General features: G+C 42.0%; 1 protein-coding gene across 3 annotated transcripts in view; it reads left to right on the top strand.

The window, feature by feature from the left end:
* Positions 1 to 5,153: 5,153 nt before the first annotated feature.
* Positions 5,154 to 19,286, top strand: part of DZIP1 (DAZ interacting zinc finger protein 1) — a 38,347-nt gene continuing 24,214 nt past the window's right edge. For 2 of the 3 annotated variants that reach the window (XM_021530308.3, XM_021530307.3), the window contains exons 1-9: positions 5,154 to 5,258; positions 7,003 to 7,074; positions 8,409 to 8,478; positions 8,554 to 9,048; positions 13,516 to 13,600; positions 15,165 to 15,289; positions 16,614 to 16,775; positions 17,458 to 17,595; positions 18,587 to 18,649. In XM_021530308.3, coding sequence (XP_021385983.1) covers positions 8,476 to 8,478; positions 8,554 to 9,048; positions 13,516 to 13,600; positions 15,165 to 15,289; positions 16,614 to 16,775; positions 17,458 to 17,595; positions 18,587 to 18,649 — 1,071 coding nt within the window. In that variant the 5' untranslated portion in view covers positions 5,154 to 5,258; positions 7,003 to 7,074; positions 8,409 to 8,475. The remainder of the gene's footprint in view (positions 5,259 to 7,002; positions 7,075 to 8,408; positions 8,479 to 8,553; positions 9,049 to 13,515; positions 13,601 to 15,164; positions 15,290 to 16,613; positions 16,776 to 17,457; positions 17,596 to 18,586; positions 18,650 to 19,286) is intronic. The other variant, XM_021530309.3, reaches the window with a different exon arrangement.

The following is a 19,286-nucleotide window of genomic DNA, read 5'->3' as shown; positions in this document are numbered from 1 at the left end:
AATGAAAATCGGATTGGGAAATACAGTCGTGCCTCATCACAGAAGCACAGAATATCCTGAGTTAGAAGGAATCCATCAGGCTCTTAAAGCCCAACTCCTGGCCCTCCACAGGGCATGCCAAGAATCACACCATGTGCCTGAGAGCATTGTCCAAACGCTTCTTGAGCTCTGTCAGCCTGGTGCTGTGACCACTGCCCTGGGATGCTGTTCCAGTGCCCAGCCACCCTCGGGGGGAAGAACCCTTTTTCTAATATCCAACCAAACCTTCCCTGACACAACTCCAGGCCATTCCCTCAGTCCTGTCACTGGTCACTACAGTGATCAGTGTCTGCCCTTTCTCCTCCCTCCATGAGGAAGCTGTAACTGCAATGGAGTCTCCCCCAGTCTCTTCTTCAGACTGAACAGACCAAGTGACCTCAGCCGCTCCTCGTATGGCTTCCCCTCTTGGCCCTTCATCCTCATGGCCCTCCTTTGGACACCCTCTAATAACTTCATGTCTTCTCCCGAGTTGGTGCTGGTAATATATAGTAACATCAGAGGGCGACAATTAGCAAGGAATGACTTGAAGCTACTCATTGCTTCAGAGACAGTGAACTGAATAAGATGACATTTGGTGGAGATAGTTTTATCTCTGGAGGACCCTGGAATGCTCGGTGATACAATCGATAGATACAATTTCATTAATTAATCTCGATTCCAAATCCACCCTAACAAAAGTTTCCTGATCCAGGAAGAATATAGAAGCAATATAGCAGACTGAACTGAGCAGAATATAGAAGTAATATAGGAGACTGTTGCATGCACAATCTAGTATGAAAATAAAGGAGGAAGTGAGAGAGGACAATAACACATAGGTGGTATTCTCAGGACTATTTCTTATAAGAGGTTTCTCAGTCCTTGTACCTCATTTTTGTTCTTACCTATGTGCATCTCTCTGTCAGAAACTTAGCTGTGATGGAGCTGCATTAAATAGTAGTGTACATCTGCTTAACATAGGATTCTTGTTTATCTAGGCTAATCTTTTGGGAATTTCACATTTGGATTGCTATTCACGGGAGACAGCTGTGGGGAAATTCCTTTATCTGGGTTCCTTAACAGTTAATAGAATTAGAAAGGCTTCTACAACCCACAGTTCAGCACAAGAGCTTAATTTACATGCTGTAAACTTGCACTTGGAAAAGCTGATGTTTGTCATTGGTCTTGAAAGGGAGTGTGAGTGTCCAGTCTTGTCTAGGACAAGGGAGTAAAATATTTAATTTATGAAAATATGCCCTTATTAAAACATGTATTGCATTTTTAGGGCATAGAATATGTCTCAATTAAAATGCTACTCTGAAAATCAAAAAAAATTGCTTCAAATATTGAGACACTTATTTTTCTGAAGTAAAGAATTTTATTTTGAAAATATATGAAAAATGTTAACATTAATGAACTCTTTGTATTTCTTGATTGAAGCAATTTCTGAAATTCAGTCTATTTGCATAACTAGTTTTGATTTCCCTGAAACTCATTTTGATTTACCTAGCATTAATTACACATATTTTTCCCAGCTCAACTCCAAATTTCAAACCTCTGTGATTCCAGGAAGCTATATTGTTTCTCTTGAATGTCTCTGATTTTACAAACTGAAAAATACCATTAACAAAGTGCTGTGCCATCACTGAAGGTGTTTGTTCTTATTTTGTCTTCCAAAACACCAAACAAGCAAAACTTGCATTTCTAAGCACTTTAACCAGAACTTAAGAGCATGTATGTGTGCAGCCTTACCTCTGCCTCCTCTAGCAGACAGCTCCATACTCTTCTTTCCTAAGAGGATGTTTCCATCTCTCAAGACATTATTCATTCAAGCCACTGGCAACAGAACCCTTCTCATGCAGAATTTTACAAGTTCATGTAAGCCATTGGTCAGTGATGCCATCTAGCATCCTCTTTTACTCACCCAGCTGCAGGCTGTTATAGCCACATCAGTGAAAAAGTGCAATGCAGTTGTTAGAAAAAGAACAAATATCTAATGTATGCCATAAAAAATTCATCTAGAGGTATTTAAGTGTTAAAATCCAAGTACTTGCTTGTGTGACCCTTCTGTTGCTGCAATTGCATCAATGGTTTCAGTGTCTTTGCAGACATTTCTCTATAGTTAAGTTGAATTCCCTCCGAGTTTGGAAGAAAGGAAGATACATGAGCTGGCCATCTCAGTAAAATCCAGCTAGACTTCTTATGTGAAGAGAAACTTTTAAGATAAACTGTTTTATTTTAAGATTAAAAAAAATTTAATTTGAAGAGTCTGAAGCACCCAAACTTGAAAATAAAATTTATTAAACTACATAGAGCAGTGTCTATTCAAACTGCTTAATTGTGGTTGGTGGTAGTTGTTGGATTGAAGAAGTGACACAAAAGGGTCAGGAGAGTGGTTCATTCTACCTTTCTTTAAAATATTTTGTTTTCCTGTGATAAAAATACATAAATTATTTCCTCAGGTAAACTGAGTGATGGAAAGTTTGAACAAATGGAAGTATTTATTATAGGTATTTGTCACAGTTTACCCCCAGCCAGCAACTAAGCGCCACACAGCCACTCGCTTGAAAATTGAAAAATGTGCCATGGTGCAAACTGGCAGGAAGGAAAAGATTAAATAAACTAAGAATCTGGCTAAGCTCATTATTATGCTTACACCATTCTGGTGAAGTCAGCTTTCCACCAGAGTTAATGATTACTTGTATGCGTCACTCTGAGAGCGCTGTAGGAGAGAGGTTACTGAAGAGTCCACTTCTCAGTTCCCAAGACAGTTTTTCCACTGCCCTCTCAAATTAAAATGTCTTGTACAACATGTGTAGTCCTCCTCCACACCACAAAATACACCAATAACTTTTTCACATAACACATTGCATCAGTGCTCTGGGGGCACTGCCAGGCCTGTCTGTCCCCACGCAGCCTCCCTCAGTGCCCAGTACCCCTGCTACTCAGGATATTTTCCAAATAGCCATTGCCAAGATGTCATCATATTTCACTCCACAATCAGAATACTCTCATTTTTCTGCTCTCCATTTGCAGGTACCTTCTATGAGCCTCGCAAATACCTTGGAAATGCTCTTGGTCCTCTCCTAGTAAATCCACGCATGTTTTAGGAGAGTACTTTTGTCACCAAGGCATATAAGGGTAGAACTCAGCACTAATGTGGGTTAAAGAATACCCACCCTTGCCAAGTGAGGCTGTACCACTTACAGCTAGCAATTAAAGATTAATCAAGCCCTGGAACAAATTAGAATAAAAGAATTAAAGGGTGAGAACCACCCCTTCACCATAAAAATCTTGGTTATAGCTCTCATCCAAGGCCTGCTTGTGTATTTTGTATTAAACAGGTACTAGAATAACCACCAAAATCCACATTTCTGCACACTTCATATGCCACTCTCCTCATCAACTGAAGAGCATTTCCAGCATTTTTGCACACAGTTAGCATTTATTTTGATACAAAAAAAAACTTTATTTGCAAGAGAAATCCTTAAAAGGCATGCTGAACAGACTCTGGTGTTGCCATTAGGGCATTCTAAGGGAATGGGGTATAGAATTTCTTGGGCACCCAAGGGCCTGTACTTGTTCATCTTGCTCTCTGAGTGCTCCAACTATTCACATATTCACAACTATTCATCAACTTGTATTGCATATTTGCCTCTAGGCCTGACCCATAGAGGCTGTGACTGTCACACTGCAGGTTTCCAAAGTCCTCTCTTAATTAAGGTTTACCACACTAAAGCCTTAATAAAGCATCTTCTGGCAATGCCTGCTTTAGTAGTCCAACAGATGTAGATCTGCAAAAGCAAAAGTCATTAGGACTGAGGACTGGATGTCCACATTTGATACATGTTCAGGTTTTCCTTCAGACTAGCCTGATCCTCTGAATTGAACACACATTAGTGACTGAAGCATGCTGAGGTACCCTTGGAGCATCAAAAACATAAGCACCTAAATTATTACCTCTTTTTTAAAGCTGGTGTTCACAGCATATGTGCCTACATCTACACTGTAGCAACAGAATTTCACAGTTCAGTAAGGTAAGCTGGTGTCAGTACTTTGGAAAACACAGTGGTATATCCCTGGCCAAATGGAATTCCTAAATGAAGATTAGGTGTTGTAAATGTCTAATGATTACTTCCATCACTGAATTTGCCAGCATAATTTATATTAAATACAAAGTGTTTGAAATTTTCCTTGTGGCCACAAAGGCTGCACAGCATTTATAATGGAAAAACACAATTTAAAACACTTACAGGGAAGAGGAATCAAATCAGAAGGATTTGAGGTAATCTGTAGCTGTTGGAATTATTCTATCTGCATGATGCAATACATATTTTAATTGAAAATAACAACTTCATCTGACATTACTTCTATAAAATACCTGCAGGAAAGCATACGCCCAACCTTATCCTGGCACTGGAATACGGTGTTTTCCTGCAAACGTCAGAAAACTCTCATGAAAGCTCCTCACCTTCTCCCGCTGGAGATTATCACTACGTTCTCGGTCCCTCGGGCTTCCCTCCAGCTCGGCAGGCAGGCGAGTCTCTGCAGACCCACAAACCCCTTTCCAGCTCGGTGCGCAGGCAGGATGCTGCAAATCCCGAGACCCCGCTTCTGCTCGGCGGGCAGATGGGATCCCGCAGCTCCTCAAGTCGCCCTATCCAGCTCGGTAGGCAGGAGGGCTCCTGCAAGCCCCAAACCCCCCGTCCATCTCGGGGAGCAGGCGGGCTCCTGCCCCCGCCCCACCGCCGCCCGCCTCGCGTCGGCGGGGACTCCCAACCCCGCTAAGAAGTTCGCTGCTCCACAGGTTTAAACGTGTCGTATGCGGTGACTGCGTGGCAAAACGTGCCTTGAACTCCCAAAGGCAGCCTTTCCAAAGCTTGTTGTAACTTCCCTTGCATTTTACAAAAAGGGAGAGAAAAGGCTTCTTCTCGGTCGGAGAGGCTCGGGACCGGACTAAGACAAAGGACATCCCGCCCGGGCATCAGCATCTGCCGGGCAGGTTATCAAGGAGGGAGCGTGGACGAGCAGCGGGGGAGCCCCCGCCTGCCCTGGGCGCCCACCCCTCCGCAGCCAGCCCCGCGAGCGGCCCGGGGTAGCGGGGCCGGCGCGGGACGGGCCCGGCGGAGGCGGGGGCGCAGCCGCCGCGGCACCGCCGCTAACGGCAGGGGCGGGAGCGGCCGCAGCCCCGCCGCCCCTCCGCACCCCTCCGCCCGCCGAGACCCGCGGAGCTGCAGCCGGAGGTGAGCGCAGGGGTCTCCCTTTCTCCCCCCGCCCCGGGCGCAGCGGGGTGGCGGGAGGCAGACTCCGGAGGGGCCTCTCCGCTGGGGCAGGCGGCAGGGAGAGGCGAGGCGGCCGCGCTCCGAAACGGAGCTGCAGGTTTTGGCAGGCAGATGGAGCCCGGCTCAGGGCCTCCCGCAGGCCCGGCCGCGCTCGGCCGCCTCCCGAAGCGCCGCGTCTGGGCCTGGCCCGCGGACACCGCCGCGGGGAAGCGCCGCTTTTCCCCCGTCCCGCCCGTCCCGGAGAGGAGCGGCGGCCGGGGATGCAGGCGGTGCCACCCTTGACCAGGCCTCGCGCGTGGGTGATCACTCTAAATTCTTCATGGGCACAGCTCCCAGAATAGAGTAAAGCTGGCAGAAAGGAAAGGGAAAAAAAGATCGAAAAGGGCCGCCTCCGCCCGTGCGTACTTTCTCTGTCTCCATCGAGATGCTAGGGCGGTTTATTCGTCTTCTCGTAGTGCTCCTCCCATCCCTGGCAGAGTTCAAGGCCGGGTTGGATGGGGCTCTGAGTGACCCGGTCTACTAGAAGGTGACCCTGCCCATGGCAGCTGGTTGGAACTAGATGGTCTTTAAGGTGCATTCCAACAAGGACCATTATATGATGCATAGATGATGTACCACTGCAAGGTCGCGTTCAATTAAAGCATGCAAATCTGTATGGATATTCCTGACTAGATACATTGGTTGAGGAGAATAAGCTGTCCTCAGGCATAGTTTACTTTGCTGGCTTTAAATAATGTTTGGTTATTTTTTTCTAATTAATTTCAGGCTTCTTCTGCTTGACACACAAAGTGGTAGCTTTCAAAATTCACATGGTTTTTATGTAAAGAAATTTCTCCTATGTCAAATAGATGGAGCACATATTGGGCTTAGATCTTTGGGAGCTAGATTTCATTATGTGTAATATGATATGATATGTATATTTGCTATACATCAAAAAAAGTTAAATAGATTTCTTTGAAGATTAGCTGGAGACTGTTCGTGGAAAATGAGGCGGCAAAAATGTCATTCTTGTAGGAGAAGGCTGAAATGTTGGAACATCACACAATATCTTTTCTAAATTAAAAACAAGTGGCGTGGTAAGTGATGGAAGAATCTAAATGGAACTGAACCTTGGGTATAAGTGTGACCAGTAGGCTTAAGGTTCAAGGTCCAAGAAGCAACAACCAACATAGAAATCTACATAAGACTAAGAGCTTGTAATTTGTGAGGGTGCTCATGTTGGTGCACCTAGCAACATTGCTGGTATTTTTGTGGAAGTAGTTCTATATTGTGATTACTGGTAAACATGTTACTGTTTATGTTGGAGAGGCAATGTTAAAAGTGCAGATGAAAGATGAGGTTCATTACAAGTTCCTAGGAGGTGAAAGGAGGGAAATTTATGGGGGGGTATGAACTATGAGGAGGAACTGAAAGGGGACAAAGGAGGCCTAACATGGTTAGTATCTAAATGGTCTATGAGAAGAAGCTGAGGGACCTGGGCTTATTTAGTATGGTAAAGAGAAGGAAAAGGGGTACTCTTGTAGTGGCCTGCAGTTACTTGAACAATTGTGGCAAAAATATTCAAACCATTTTTTTAATCTTGGTAATAGCAGATACTATTATTAAAGTGAAACATTAAGAAAAATGTTTTCATCAGGAAGAGAGCAGACATACAGGAGGTTGTACTGGGAGGTCATGGATTGTCTGTTCTTCTTAAATGCCACAGGTGATGTGAACTAGTGTGCGGCAGAAATTTGGACTGGACGATGATCACCAGAGGTCCCTTGAGAACATCTCTGTGAGTCTATAATGCATGATGTAGAGGAATCTACGGAACGGAGTGTATGGTCAGATATATATTGTGTGACTGTTCTTAGAGAGGTATGTATCTAGGAATGACCAAGAGGATGAGAAACTAAAATATGTGTGGAAGGGACTGAAAAGTTAGGGAGGTATAAATGTGGAACATGGCAATAAGGCAGACATAGCTAGGAGACTGAAATATTAAGAAATGGTAACAGGAAGAGCAGGTTTTTGGAGAAGAATGAAATAGGGTGATTTTGTATGTTGGAGGGGAAAGATGCTGCTGCTCAGAAATAGTGTTTGAAGCAACCAAGCAGGTGCAAGGGAAACACCGTAATGGGGAGCACTGGGGACTGAGGTGAGGCAGGGATATAGGCAGAAGTTGTTGGTTGCATTGAAGAAAAGTATTTGTGCATGGATGGTAAAGTAGGTGATGTATGCAAAGCACGAGGGGCTGAAGGGTTTGGGATCGGTAGTATGAGACAGGAACAACAGATGTGGTGAGGTTGTAGGGTTTTATGGTTGCAGGAGTGGGTCTGGTGTGTGCTGATACCAGGCAGAGGTGTGTTGATTCGATGAGTGACGGGAGCATGTGGAAGCGGCATGCAAAGTGTGTGACTGTGTTAAGGTGAGCCCTTTGTTTGAAAGCACCCAGCAGGAGGTTGGTGTGTGGGCATTGGGAGGGATGTGGAGTTGCAGTGGAGAGATTGCATAGAGCTACGAGCTAAGGCACATGAGGGCGCAGCGGTGTGAAGATGTACGGAGAAACGCTGTATATATGAATGCTGATGGTAGGGAGGTGACAGGTGTTGTCACATCTGGGAGAAAGTTGAGTAGGCAAGGCTGGAGAAGGGCACAGGACAACACAGGTATAGAGGAGTGTAAGTCATGGCAGACTGAGAAAGGTCAGAGTCAGGAGCAGCACGGAGGGGGCACCGGATGGGGATGCACGTTGATGCAGTGAACGTGTGAGTAGGGTGGCATGTACAGACTTCAAAGAAGCCAAGGGAACGTGGAGAGAGAAAGCGTATGCTGTGTAGCTGCATTAAGGATGTATAAACATAAGAGCGAAGCCGAGGATACGTTTGTTGGTGCGAGTGGCGTGTGAAGATGGTAAAGGATGCGCTGCGTGCGGTGCCGGCACCGGGAGCCGCGGGACAGAGCTCCTTAGCGCGGCGCTGTCGGGAGGCTGTGGAGGCGCCGCGGGAGAAGGATGCCCGGAGGGAGAAGGACGGGATTTGCGCCGTGCACGGAGCCGAAGGGCCGTGGGGCGGGGAGAGGCGGGGCGGGCGGTACAGCCCGGCGTCACTGCCGCCTCCCCTCGCTCAGGCCGGGGCTGCTATAGCGACGCGGAGGACGCCGGCGCCGCGCGGAGCCGCAGGGACGGAGCCCGGACATGGTGAGCGCCGGGACGGGCGGGCGGCGGGGCGGGCGGCGAGTGCCGGCCCGGGCTGAGCCGTGTCTCTCCCCGCAGCCCTTCTCCCAGCGCACCTACCACCCGCCGGCGGCCGGGCCCGGCGCCGGCCCGGCGGCGTTCCCCGCGTTCCAGTTCCGCGGGAGGCACGAGAACCCGGACTGGCGGCGGCTGAGCACCGTGGACGTGGAGCGGGTGACGCGGGAGGGGGACGTGGCGGCCCTGCAGGCGCACCTGGAACATGTCACCTTCTGCACCGCCGAGCGGGAGTGCTGCCCGCACTGCCAGGGCCCCGCAGACCCGCTGTTGCTGAAGCTGCTGCGCCTGGCGCAGCTCTCTACCGAGTACCTGCTGCACTCCCAGGAGTACCTCAGCGCCCAGCTCGGCAGCCTGGAGGAGGCCCTGAGAGAGGCACAGGCCCAGCGTGACAAGGTGGTCAAGGAATTGGCCCAGCACTTACAGCAGATCCAGGGGCTTAAGGAGGAGTGCCGGCGGAGGAAGAAGATGATCAGCAATCAGCAGATGATGCTGGAAGCACGAGCCAACTACTACCAGGTGAGAGGAGAGGGCCTGGTAGCCCAGTCACCCACACCTTGTCAGCTCTGGGCCTGTGGAATGAGCGGCAGAGCAGCCCCGCTCTGCTGGGGTGTAGTTGTTTGCTGGGTGAAAGGCTGGAACTGTAAGGACCAGTGACTTTGCAAAAGGAAGTGCGTTGCTGGCACTTGTTTTCCATCTGTGTTTCAGAGACTCTTAAGAGAATGCTACATCATCTTTAACAAATCCTCTTTTTACTAACAGGTGCTCTTTACTCTTGGGTTCGCTTTAGATGCATCTGAAATGTCAGATACACACACATACAAAACCTGTGATAAACATGTTGCTATTTTGTTGTGTTGCTGTCTTTCCTTGTCTGCCAGCTGTGTGGTGAGAAAACACACAGGGCAAATGCATCGGAACTGATGCTGAGCCGTAATGTACTGTCTACAAGAAGTCACTGTCCTGCACTGATGTTCTCCAGGCACAAAGTTGCTGCCTGTATGTGTGACTCAGAGGTGACTCAGGCAAGATGGTAAAGAGCTTCAGTGAGTTAGCACAGCTCTGATTCCACAACAATCTGTTCCTAAAGGGTTTTCTTAATATACAACTTAATCTTAATATACAAGAATCTTAATATACAACTGTTCTGACAGTGTCATGGCACTCTGTTTATATTTTGTCTCACAGTGTGCTAGTTTGATCTAAGTATTTTTCAGCATCAGCATTTTCAGGATTCAGGAATGCAAATTTTCGCTTCAAATGTAATCTGAAGTATAAAGGGTACACTAAACACAGACTTGACATGATTTCAGGCTAGCTCTGTATGTTTAAAGTTACAGGCAAAGTTCAAATATTTAAGACATCAGCTAAGTTGGCTCAAGTGTTTCTGTAAGGCAAAAGGTACCTTGTGCCCCAAGAGTAGAACTATACAGGAGGCAAGGTTCATGCATTCAAGTGTTAGTCTCAAGGACAAGCTGCTGATATGCTATTATTTAAAAAAAAAAACCTTTATGCAACTCATGAAGTAGTTCGTCCTGTGTTGCAAAAGAAAACTGATTGCATGTGTCATTTTATGTGTCAACTTAAATAATTCTCATACTGTCCTTGCCAAATATTACAGATTTTCCAGAAATATTTGTAGTGTGCATCTGTCTCTGTGGAAGCTGAAAAAGAGCTTGTGTCATTGCTAATCTGTTCAATGGCATTTGCAGTAGAACAGAGATGGAAATATATTTCCCATTTGTAATTTGATTTCTTATAAAGTAAACTTCTGATCTCCCCATTTCATTCTTCTGTTTCTTTTCTATACAAGTTATTTAAGTTCACATGGGAAAAATTAGTTCAGGGAATGATGGTGAACAATACCTGAAGTACCTACAGTGTTTTCAGGATTCTGAGATGGAGTGCCAGAATAAATAAAACTCTTCCCAGTGTTTGTAAATGCAGCGTAGCAGTGTGATCAGTAATCAATAGCTCTGTGATATTTATCTGTGCATAATCTTTGTTGCCAGATAATAGAGGCTTTACTGGGTGTTCCTGAGAGGGTAGTTCAGATTCCATCCCCTCAAAGTCTTGGATGTTTTGCAAATACGCCCATTACTTGTTTACAAATATGCCTTTTTTACTGGCTGTGCACTTTACAGCTAATGTAAACATTTTGGGATTCAGATATAATGCCTTTACTCCAAGATCAATATAAGTTTACCCATGAAATGCTACTATAAAACGGTACTGATACCCACAAGTTATAAATTTAAGTCTCATTGGTTAGTACCTTCATGTGACTAATACAAATTTAATTTTAAATAATATTTTTCACTTTTTTGATACTTTGTTCAGAAATCTTACATTCTCATCTACAATGTGGGCATAAAGTGCATGTTGTAGTTAACACTGAAAAGTAATTGCAAGAAAAGTGTTGCATAATTCAAAACCTAAATATTCCATATGTTAATCCTGTCTCCTACAGTAAGAGCTTTCTTTCACTATCAGCTAGTCAAACTGACATGAAGTTTGTGCTTGAATGGATAACATTATTTCACAGCCAATTTAGTTCTGTAAATGATGTGCAACCTGTTACACTGTAAGCTCCCTCTTGGCTGACAGTAATGCTTTGCTGCTATATTATATCACTTTATTTTGGTTTTATATTGGGTCTTGCATTTGCTCAACAAAATTTGACTTAATTATTTAGGGCTTTAGTGTTTGCTGAAAAGTGTGTTTTATAGGATACCTGACTACCAGGGGCAGCATTTTAAATATAATATGAAATTTGGGAATCTCACATAATCACAGAATCATTTAGCTTGGAAAAGACCTCTGAGATCATCAAGTCCAACCTTTGACTGATCAACATCTTGTCAACTAGACCATGGCACTAAGTGCAGTGTTGATTTATTTCTTGAACACTTCCAGGAGTGGTGACTCCACCACCTGCCTTGGCAGTCCATGCCAATGTTTAACCACCCTTTTAATGAAGAAATTCCTTCTGATGTCCAGCCTGAACCTTCCCTGTCACAGCTTGAGGCTAAGTCCTGTTGTCCTGTCATTTATTGCCTGGGAGAAGAGGCTGACCCCATGTAATTACACCCTCCTTTCAGACAGTTGTAAGGGATTATAAGACCTGAGCCTCATTTTCTGCAGGCTGAGCACCTCCAGCCCCCCTCAGCTGCTCCTGGTAGGTCTTATCCTCCAAACCTTTCATCAGTTCCACTGCCCTTCTCTGAACATGCTACAGCAGCTCAATGTTCTTCTTGTAGTGAGGGGCCCAGAACTGGACACAGGATTTGAGGTATGGCCTCACCAAGGCTGAGTACAGAGGGACAAACAGTGCTCTGGTCCTGCTGGCCACCCTACTGCTGGTACAAGCCAGGATGATGCTGGCCTTCTTGGCCACCTGGGCTCATGTTCAGCAGCTGTTGACCAACACCCCATGGTCCTTTTCCACTGAGCAGCTTTATGGACACTGCCCCAAACCTGTAATGCTGCAGGGGGTTTTGTGGCTGAAGTGAAAGCCTTGGTCCTTTGTCTTGCTGTACCTCATAAAGTTGGCCTCTGTCCATCAATCTATCCTATCCAGATCCTTCTGCAGAGCCTTCCTAACCTCCCAGATTCCTGTTCAGTTGGTGTCTGCAGATTTACTTAGGGTGCACTCAATCCCCTCATCCAAACCATCAATAAATATATTAAACTGGGCTGTCACCAACACTGATCCCTGGGGACATGACAGTGACCAGATGCCAACTGGATGCAACACCACTGCTCTCTGGGCCGGGCCATCCAGCCAGTTCTTAACCCAGAGAAGAGTGCACCTGTCCAAGCTGTGAACTGCCAGCTTTTCCAGGAGAGTGCTGTAGTAGATGTTGCTGAAGACTTTGCTGAAGTCCAGTAGGCAATATCCACACCTACTAGGCAGGTCACCCGGTAATAAAAGGATCGGGTTAGTCAGGCAGGACCTACCTTTCCTAAACCCATGCTGGCTGCATCTGATTTATTCATTGTTCTGTATGTGATCACACATTGCCAGGCGCTGAGGTTGGGCTAACCTGCCTGTAGCTCCCCAGATCCTCCTTCTGGCATTGATTATCATGACAAGATCTTGAACCTGTTAAGCTCATTTCTTACTGTCATATCACACTGATAAGTAAAATTTATTTTTTTGAATGTCTGTGGTTTGTTAAAATGTATTTATTTGAAAAAAAAGTATGAGATGGAGGTTATGAAGGACCCTAAAGTGATGAGGGGCCCTCATGCATAGTCTTGAAGTATGTTACAGGGTTTGTAGATGTAGCTTCTGTTCTTGTACTACCCATCTATTTTTAATATATTCTGAACATTAGTAGAAAATGTATTTTGAAGGTGAACAAAAAGGATATTTCTAAAAGGGTGGGATCCAAATTTTATGTCAAATTTATATTCAAAACTAGAAGATTAATTATAGAACAGTAATTGAAAGGACTTTGTGCTTCAGAAAGATTCTAGGTGGCATCTTACAGCTCATACACACAAACCCATCTCTATTGGTTTTTTCCAGCTGTGTGGTGCTCTACTTGTGGTGTTGCATGAATCTTAAGAATACCTGAGCTACTAGTTGACTGTAGTCTTTGTATTGTGCTGAAGAGGGTTGTCATGCCTTTTCTTTATAGTTCTCTACCTACATATATGAATCATTATCTATGGTTTATATCTGAATTTGAACTTGTTGGCCAGAGTCTATTCTGTTCAGTTTGTACAGTGCCTAGCACAATCAGATTCTTGCTCTTGACCATCACTTGAAATGTTAAATAGCATTAATATACTAATGACTTTACAGAAATTTGGTACCATGAGAATTTTTGTTCTTATTCTTGTGAGAGGGTATTTGTTAAAGTTACCTTCTTTTTATACATAAGCGAAATGTAATAACCTGCTAAAAACCTTAGCCACTGTATTTACCAGAAAGATGTTACTAATATGTTTTTAACCGGTTTTTTTTTTTCTTTGTAGTGTCCATTTTGTGAAAAGGCTTTTGTGACCTCTTCCTTTTTACAAAGTCACATTCAAAGGCGTCACCCAGAAGAGTCTGAGATTGGTAGGTACTTTAATGTTATCCAAAAAATTGAGAGAGGTGGTTTAGAAAAGTGTAAATACAGTGAGGATGTGCAGTCCATGATTTTGTGTAACTTGGAAGAAAAGTTTTTACTTTTACTTTTTTTAGGTTGTAGATCTCAGTTTGTGTAAATGCAAGTGCCACTGACAGATACAATGTATTGGGCAACATATGTTTCAGTCTCTGGAAAATAGTTCACAAACACCTGTGTGCCATATTCACAGCATCTTTTCAAACTAGTGTTTCTGTTGAATACTTCAGTCAGTAGCACAGTTCGGAGCACAGTTTCTCTTTAAGCATGTATGTTATGGAGGCATGGGTAAAATGAACAAGCTGCATTAAGGAAAATAAATTTTGCAAATATATAATAATTGTTAATACAAAAATAGTTCACCCCACCTGAAATCAGTTTGAATAGGATCAGGCTCTCCTGAACTGACTATAAAATGTAGTGAGAAAGAGAAACTGATAAGAACAGTCCAACTTCATCTATCTATGATACTCAACGTTGCTTTACCACTGAGTTGCATACTTTTTTCTCTCTTCACTAAAAACTGTTTAGTTTGAAAAGCAATGATCTCAAAGTTTCTTTCATTCATACCTAATTTCCCTCCTTCCTGCTAGGCTGCATGCTTATGATTTATTGCTAAGGACTAGCAAGTATTGACAAGTAACAGTGGTTAGAAACAAGTTAGGAACAAAGGAGTGTTTGGGAGGAGAAAAAGTGGGAAGAATCTAATGAGGTCTGAAGTGTAGCTTGTCAGGCAAATGAAACAGCAGCAAGAGTGAGAGGGGTCTGAATAAGCAGCTGAGGAAGTGTGAATATATTAGGAGAAAGAAGCACTTGTGTGCCTTACACTTGGTAAAAATGATGATAGTATAAGATGCTGCAGAAAAAATTAAAGCCATTGTCGTATAAAAGGATTAGCCTGAAATGGCTCTATGGGGAAAATATCCCATGCAGTTACTTCTGAAATAATATTCAGATTCAGAGATGATGGGCAAGTAAATAACTGGTAAATTGATAAAATCTTTAACAGTTGAATATTATTGTGATTTTTGCATATTTTAACATTTTTGTTTGATATTTCCCTCAATTCTTCCCACACAGATAATTTGCTGTATTCCAACTGGACTCCTTACAAAAGTCATTTAGAATAAACTTAAACTAAGAGATTGAATAACTGAGGTTCACTTTGTCCTTCATGTATCCTCTTTATCAGTCTGCGTTGCTTAGATTCCTTTAAAATTAGGTTATAGAATATTTTTCATGTAAATATTTCGTGAACTATCTGAAATGTCAGTGGTACAAGTATTTGAGCGTAAGTTAGCAGTCCAGAGAATATATGTATTTAAAAGCATCTATAGAGAATCGTAGTAGTGGGAAGGCAAATGGTCTAAGAAAGTCACACTTTGTGAAAAGTGTGTAACACTTTCAGAAAGTAACACTTCGTGTTACTCAAACACTAGAAATGTATTTGCAGTAAGTATTACAGTTCTAGAAATTGCAATAAACCTTTTTAAAATCTGTGTTTCTTTCAAACAGAACAGAAGAAGAAAGGAAATATAGAAAAATTGAAGGATGAGATTGAAAAACTGAAGGAGCAGTTGCAGCTCACCAAGTCCCAGTTAGAGTTTGAACAACAGGCTAATTTGGCCAGGTTGTCTAAGGTAGTACTAAGAAATGTGAATGTCTCAAAAAAATTAGCACTTTGAACTGTGTTCACTCAGCCCACAGAAGTATTTTATTTCCCAAAGTTGAACACTTTCAAGATTCAGCTGGGTAAGGTCCTGTGCCACCTTGTCTAGTTTGTGCTGTTGTCAAGAAAGGCTGGACCAGATTATCCTGGAGGATAATCCAACCTGATCCTTCCAACCTGACAGTCTATGATGGATGATTATTTTCTTCCTTTGTTTTCAGAGGAAACCCTGATCATCTGTAAAACATGGAGTGTTGTTTTCCATGAATTCAGCTTCAGACTTCTCTTTCTTCAGTCCTTTTGTTCCCCCTTTCTTGGAAGTGTTCAGCTTCCATTTTCAAAAATCCTGAATGATCAAATCAAAAGCTGGTAGAGTTTCACTTTGAAGTGCAGGCACTGTCAGAAAAATGGGTCTTGGCTTTATGTGGACATGTGGAAAATATTCTACTCATTCATTCTGTGCCTAGCTTTTGAGAAATACATCTATAACATATTTCTCCTGCCCCTGAAGCATTGTTTTGTTTATGAGGTGGAACTTGGAGTATTCATAACAGTGCAGTGTAGATTTTTTGGTGCCTTAGGGCCTCTTTTGAAGTCACTTGTCTTAGCTGAGACTCCTAACTGCAAGGGGACTACCTGAAATGTCCTGAAGCTACAGTCTGCAGTGTTACACAACAAGAAGCTTTCAAAACTTCTCTGTTTTATGTCAGGGAAGACAGAAGTGTGTGGTGTGACTGTTTATGGTTTGTCTGCCATGACTGACATCCACTGTCAATTCAGGTGGCACAATGTTACTGTCTTCTGATTGAAAGAGCAGAAGATCTTATCCTTGATTGAAGGATACAGATGATCCCAGTCTTCCTAGTTGTACAATGATTGCATGTTATAGAGAACAAATTCAGAGCGAATGCTGTGATGGAAAAATGTTGGTGTTTCCTAAAAGATTTGTATGTCTTAGGCAGTGAAATGCAGGACTTTAAACAATTTGAGAACCATATAAAAATTCATCACTGTGTAGTGGAATGGTTGAAGTAATCTAATGATGAAGCGGGGTAAATGCATATAGGGATAAAATAGGTCTAATTTAATCTATGAAACAATGGATTCTGAGTTGAGTGCTGTTACTGCAGGGCAAGATCTTAAGCTTGTGATACGTAGCCCTGGGGAAATGCTTTTTGATGACATAGGATTTCCCAAATATTGAAAGTCACTGCATTCCACATGTAGTTTGGGAGCTTGAATTTGCATTGAATGTGAGGAAAAATAACAAATAATTTAATTTTTTTTAATTTCAGGAATGTGAGCAGCAAAAAGCAAAAGAAGAAGCATTTCTACAATTATTTCATAAATGGAAAGATGAAGAAAGAGAAAAATTTGCTGATCAAATAGAAAAAGTGAAAGATACGTTTACGAAAGAGCTTAAGGACTTACATTCAAGAAATTCAACCTTAGAAAATGTGAGCAATTTAAATTTTCTAACATTTTAAAGCATGAATCCCTTACAATAGATGGCAGTGAACTTCACATATTTGAATTATGATATAGTCACTGTAAAGTTCTTGCTATAGAACTCTTGAAAATAATGATTGAATGGTAGCTGTAATTGTATCCTTGTATACAGGTATTTTATTAACATAATTTCAGGTTGCCTTTTTTTTTTATTTAAAGTATTGCTTTGTATGAATGAATGATCGCTTCAGCAGTTATGTCAGTTTTTTCTGTATTCCTCAGCTTTTGAATGCCTGTTTATAGGTTAGCAGTTATTGTGGTTGCTGCATGTCAGATATCCTTATGTTAATATTTTCATAAGTGGTGTGGAAGACACTAACCTCTGCATTACAGTCCTGACAGAATTTGTTTGTTTTCAATACATGCTTTGGAAATGCTCACTAACAAGAGAATCATAAAAGTTTGGCTGGGTCAGAAAACAAATGTGCATGACATTACCAGAGCAGCTTATATTTTGTAGCTGCTAAGTCATGTGTACTTTTACAAGTCATATTTATTTTAGATGTAGATATTATTAATGATGTGAAATTTGATAAATGCTGACCTCACGAGAAATGGGAGAAGTATCTGATGCAATCTCTGCATAACTGTGTTGAAAGAAAATTTTGTATTCTTCCTCTCTCCTATTAGCAACTGTTAGAATTACAGAAGTCCAATATGCAACAAAAATCCAATTTAGGAATACTGAAAGACAGCTATGAATTTACAGAGGAGAAACCTCATAATCTTCACAAACATCCATATGTAGTTAGACTTCTGGAAAAACAGGTAACATTGTAACTTAATGTATTGTTTGACAGATTATTGCTTGCTTTTGATTTTTCTTCATCTCTGAGTATGATATGAAATCCCTAAGTAAAATTTTCATTATTCTTAATGCCAAAAATAGCTGGTTTTAAAGATTTAATACTATTTAATACTATCCATATAATGACAGACAAGGATTTATTTTCTTTATCTTTTATAAGTAAAGTAATTGTTGCTTATTTATTGATATGATCTTATTCTTTATGATTAAATATATCTGTCTTTTCCAAATCTGATGGCAGTTCAATTCTAGAAGGCTCTAATAAAGCATTTATGTTTATGAAGAATTAGAATATTCCATTTCTCAAAATGAAAAAGAAAATTAGGAAACTTTCTGACAGGATTTTCCAACCTGTGCCTTTTGTTTTCATTCATGGTTTTTGGGATGTGAAAGCCTTTGTTTACTGCAGGTATTATACAGAAGTTTGGTCACTTCTGCACAAAGATGTGCCAAACTTAAGTTTTGCTTTATGTTTTTTTTTTTAATTTCATCAAAGAAAATTGGCTTCACTCTAAAACTCATATGTTAATTCTGGGGTTTTGTCATTATTATGCAAAATACATTGTTAATGGGTGCTCAAAATTACATTTTTAGAGGGGAAAACCCCTGCTCTTACTACTTTTTTTTGTTAATACACACAGATGTATCAAAATGCTTGTGTATTTCTCACTCACAGTGACTGCATATACAAATCAAAGAGAAAATACAGTTTCTGGAGTGATTGGTAAGAAAACCACACTCAGGTGTATAAATCAACTGTTCTAGGCATTAAATACTGGGTTACTCAAATTTCATCAAATCTGCCATCTTTTTGGTATTTATGCTTCATTTAGAAAAATGAAGCTTCATGTATCAAACTAAATGCTCATGAGCTATTAACAACAAACAAAGCTGCATATATCAAACTAAATGTGTTGTTAACAAGAATTAACATGCATTTCCTCTATGCAGGAAGAAAAGTGGGTGTCTTGTATGCAAGCCAAGGTTCAAACCCACGAGGCAGAAACATCCCTAGTAAGTGGCACAACAAACCACTTACACCTAGGAGACATTTTTTTAATTTACTCTTTCAGTAGTTCTTGATATGTTTTAGTACATCTGCCAGATGTCAAGAGTTTATAAGAGTGTGTCCTCTTAGCTGTATTTGTCATCTCTGTGTTTCTGTTATAGTAGGATCTTGGTGTTTCAGTTAAGGCCAGGGTTGAAAATGAATTTATCATTTCATAATCTGATGGCAAGCTGAAGCTCTATTTGTCTTTTGAAGAGCTTACAGCTGGTTCTGTGAGCACTATATTATACAGTATTTTCTGTTATGTGGTTGAATAGTTGATATATGACTTGCCAACATGTAGCTTTCATCTATCCTGTACCTGCTGCTACCATGGACCTATGGCATATGTCTCAGTCTTTTTTTTTCTCCTTACTACCACTTCTCTATTGCTTTTTCTGTTGTAGCTTTCTAATGCAGAATCTGCTCAGCTTTTCCAGGAGAAAATACCATGGCATTTTATTTTGCATCAGTTTATATATTTTACTATAAAAGCTTCATTCCTCAGATTTCTTTTTACATCTGCATTTCTTTTTAATCTCTTTCCTGCTTTGTTTTTCTTGCTTCTTTTCCTTACATTTTTCTTTCATCTGCGTGACCATG

This window comes from Lonchura striata, chromosome 2 (assembly GCF_046129695.1).
Source record: "Lonchura striata isolate bLonStr1 chromosome 2, bLonStr1.mat, whole genome shotgun sequence".
In the NCBI taxonomy this organism is placed as follows: Eukaryota; Metazoa; Chordata; class Aves; order Passeriformes; family Estrildidae; genus Lonchura; species Lonchura striata.
Note: the sequence above shows the minus strand (reverse complement) of the source record. Positions and strands in the feature narration are given on the sequence as shown.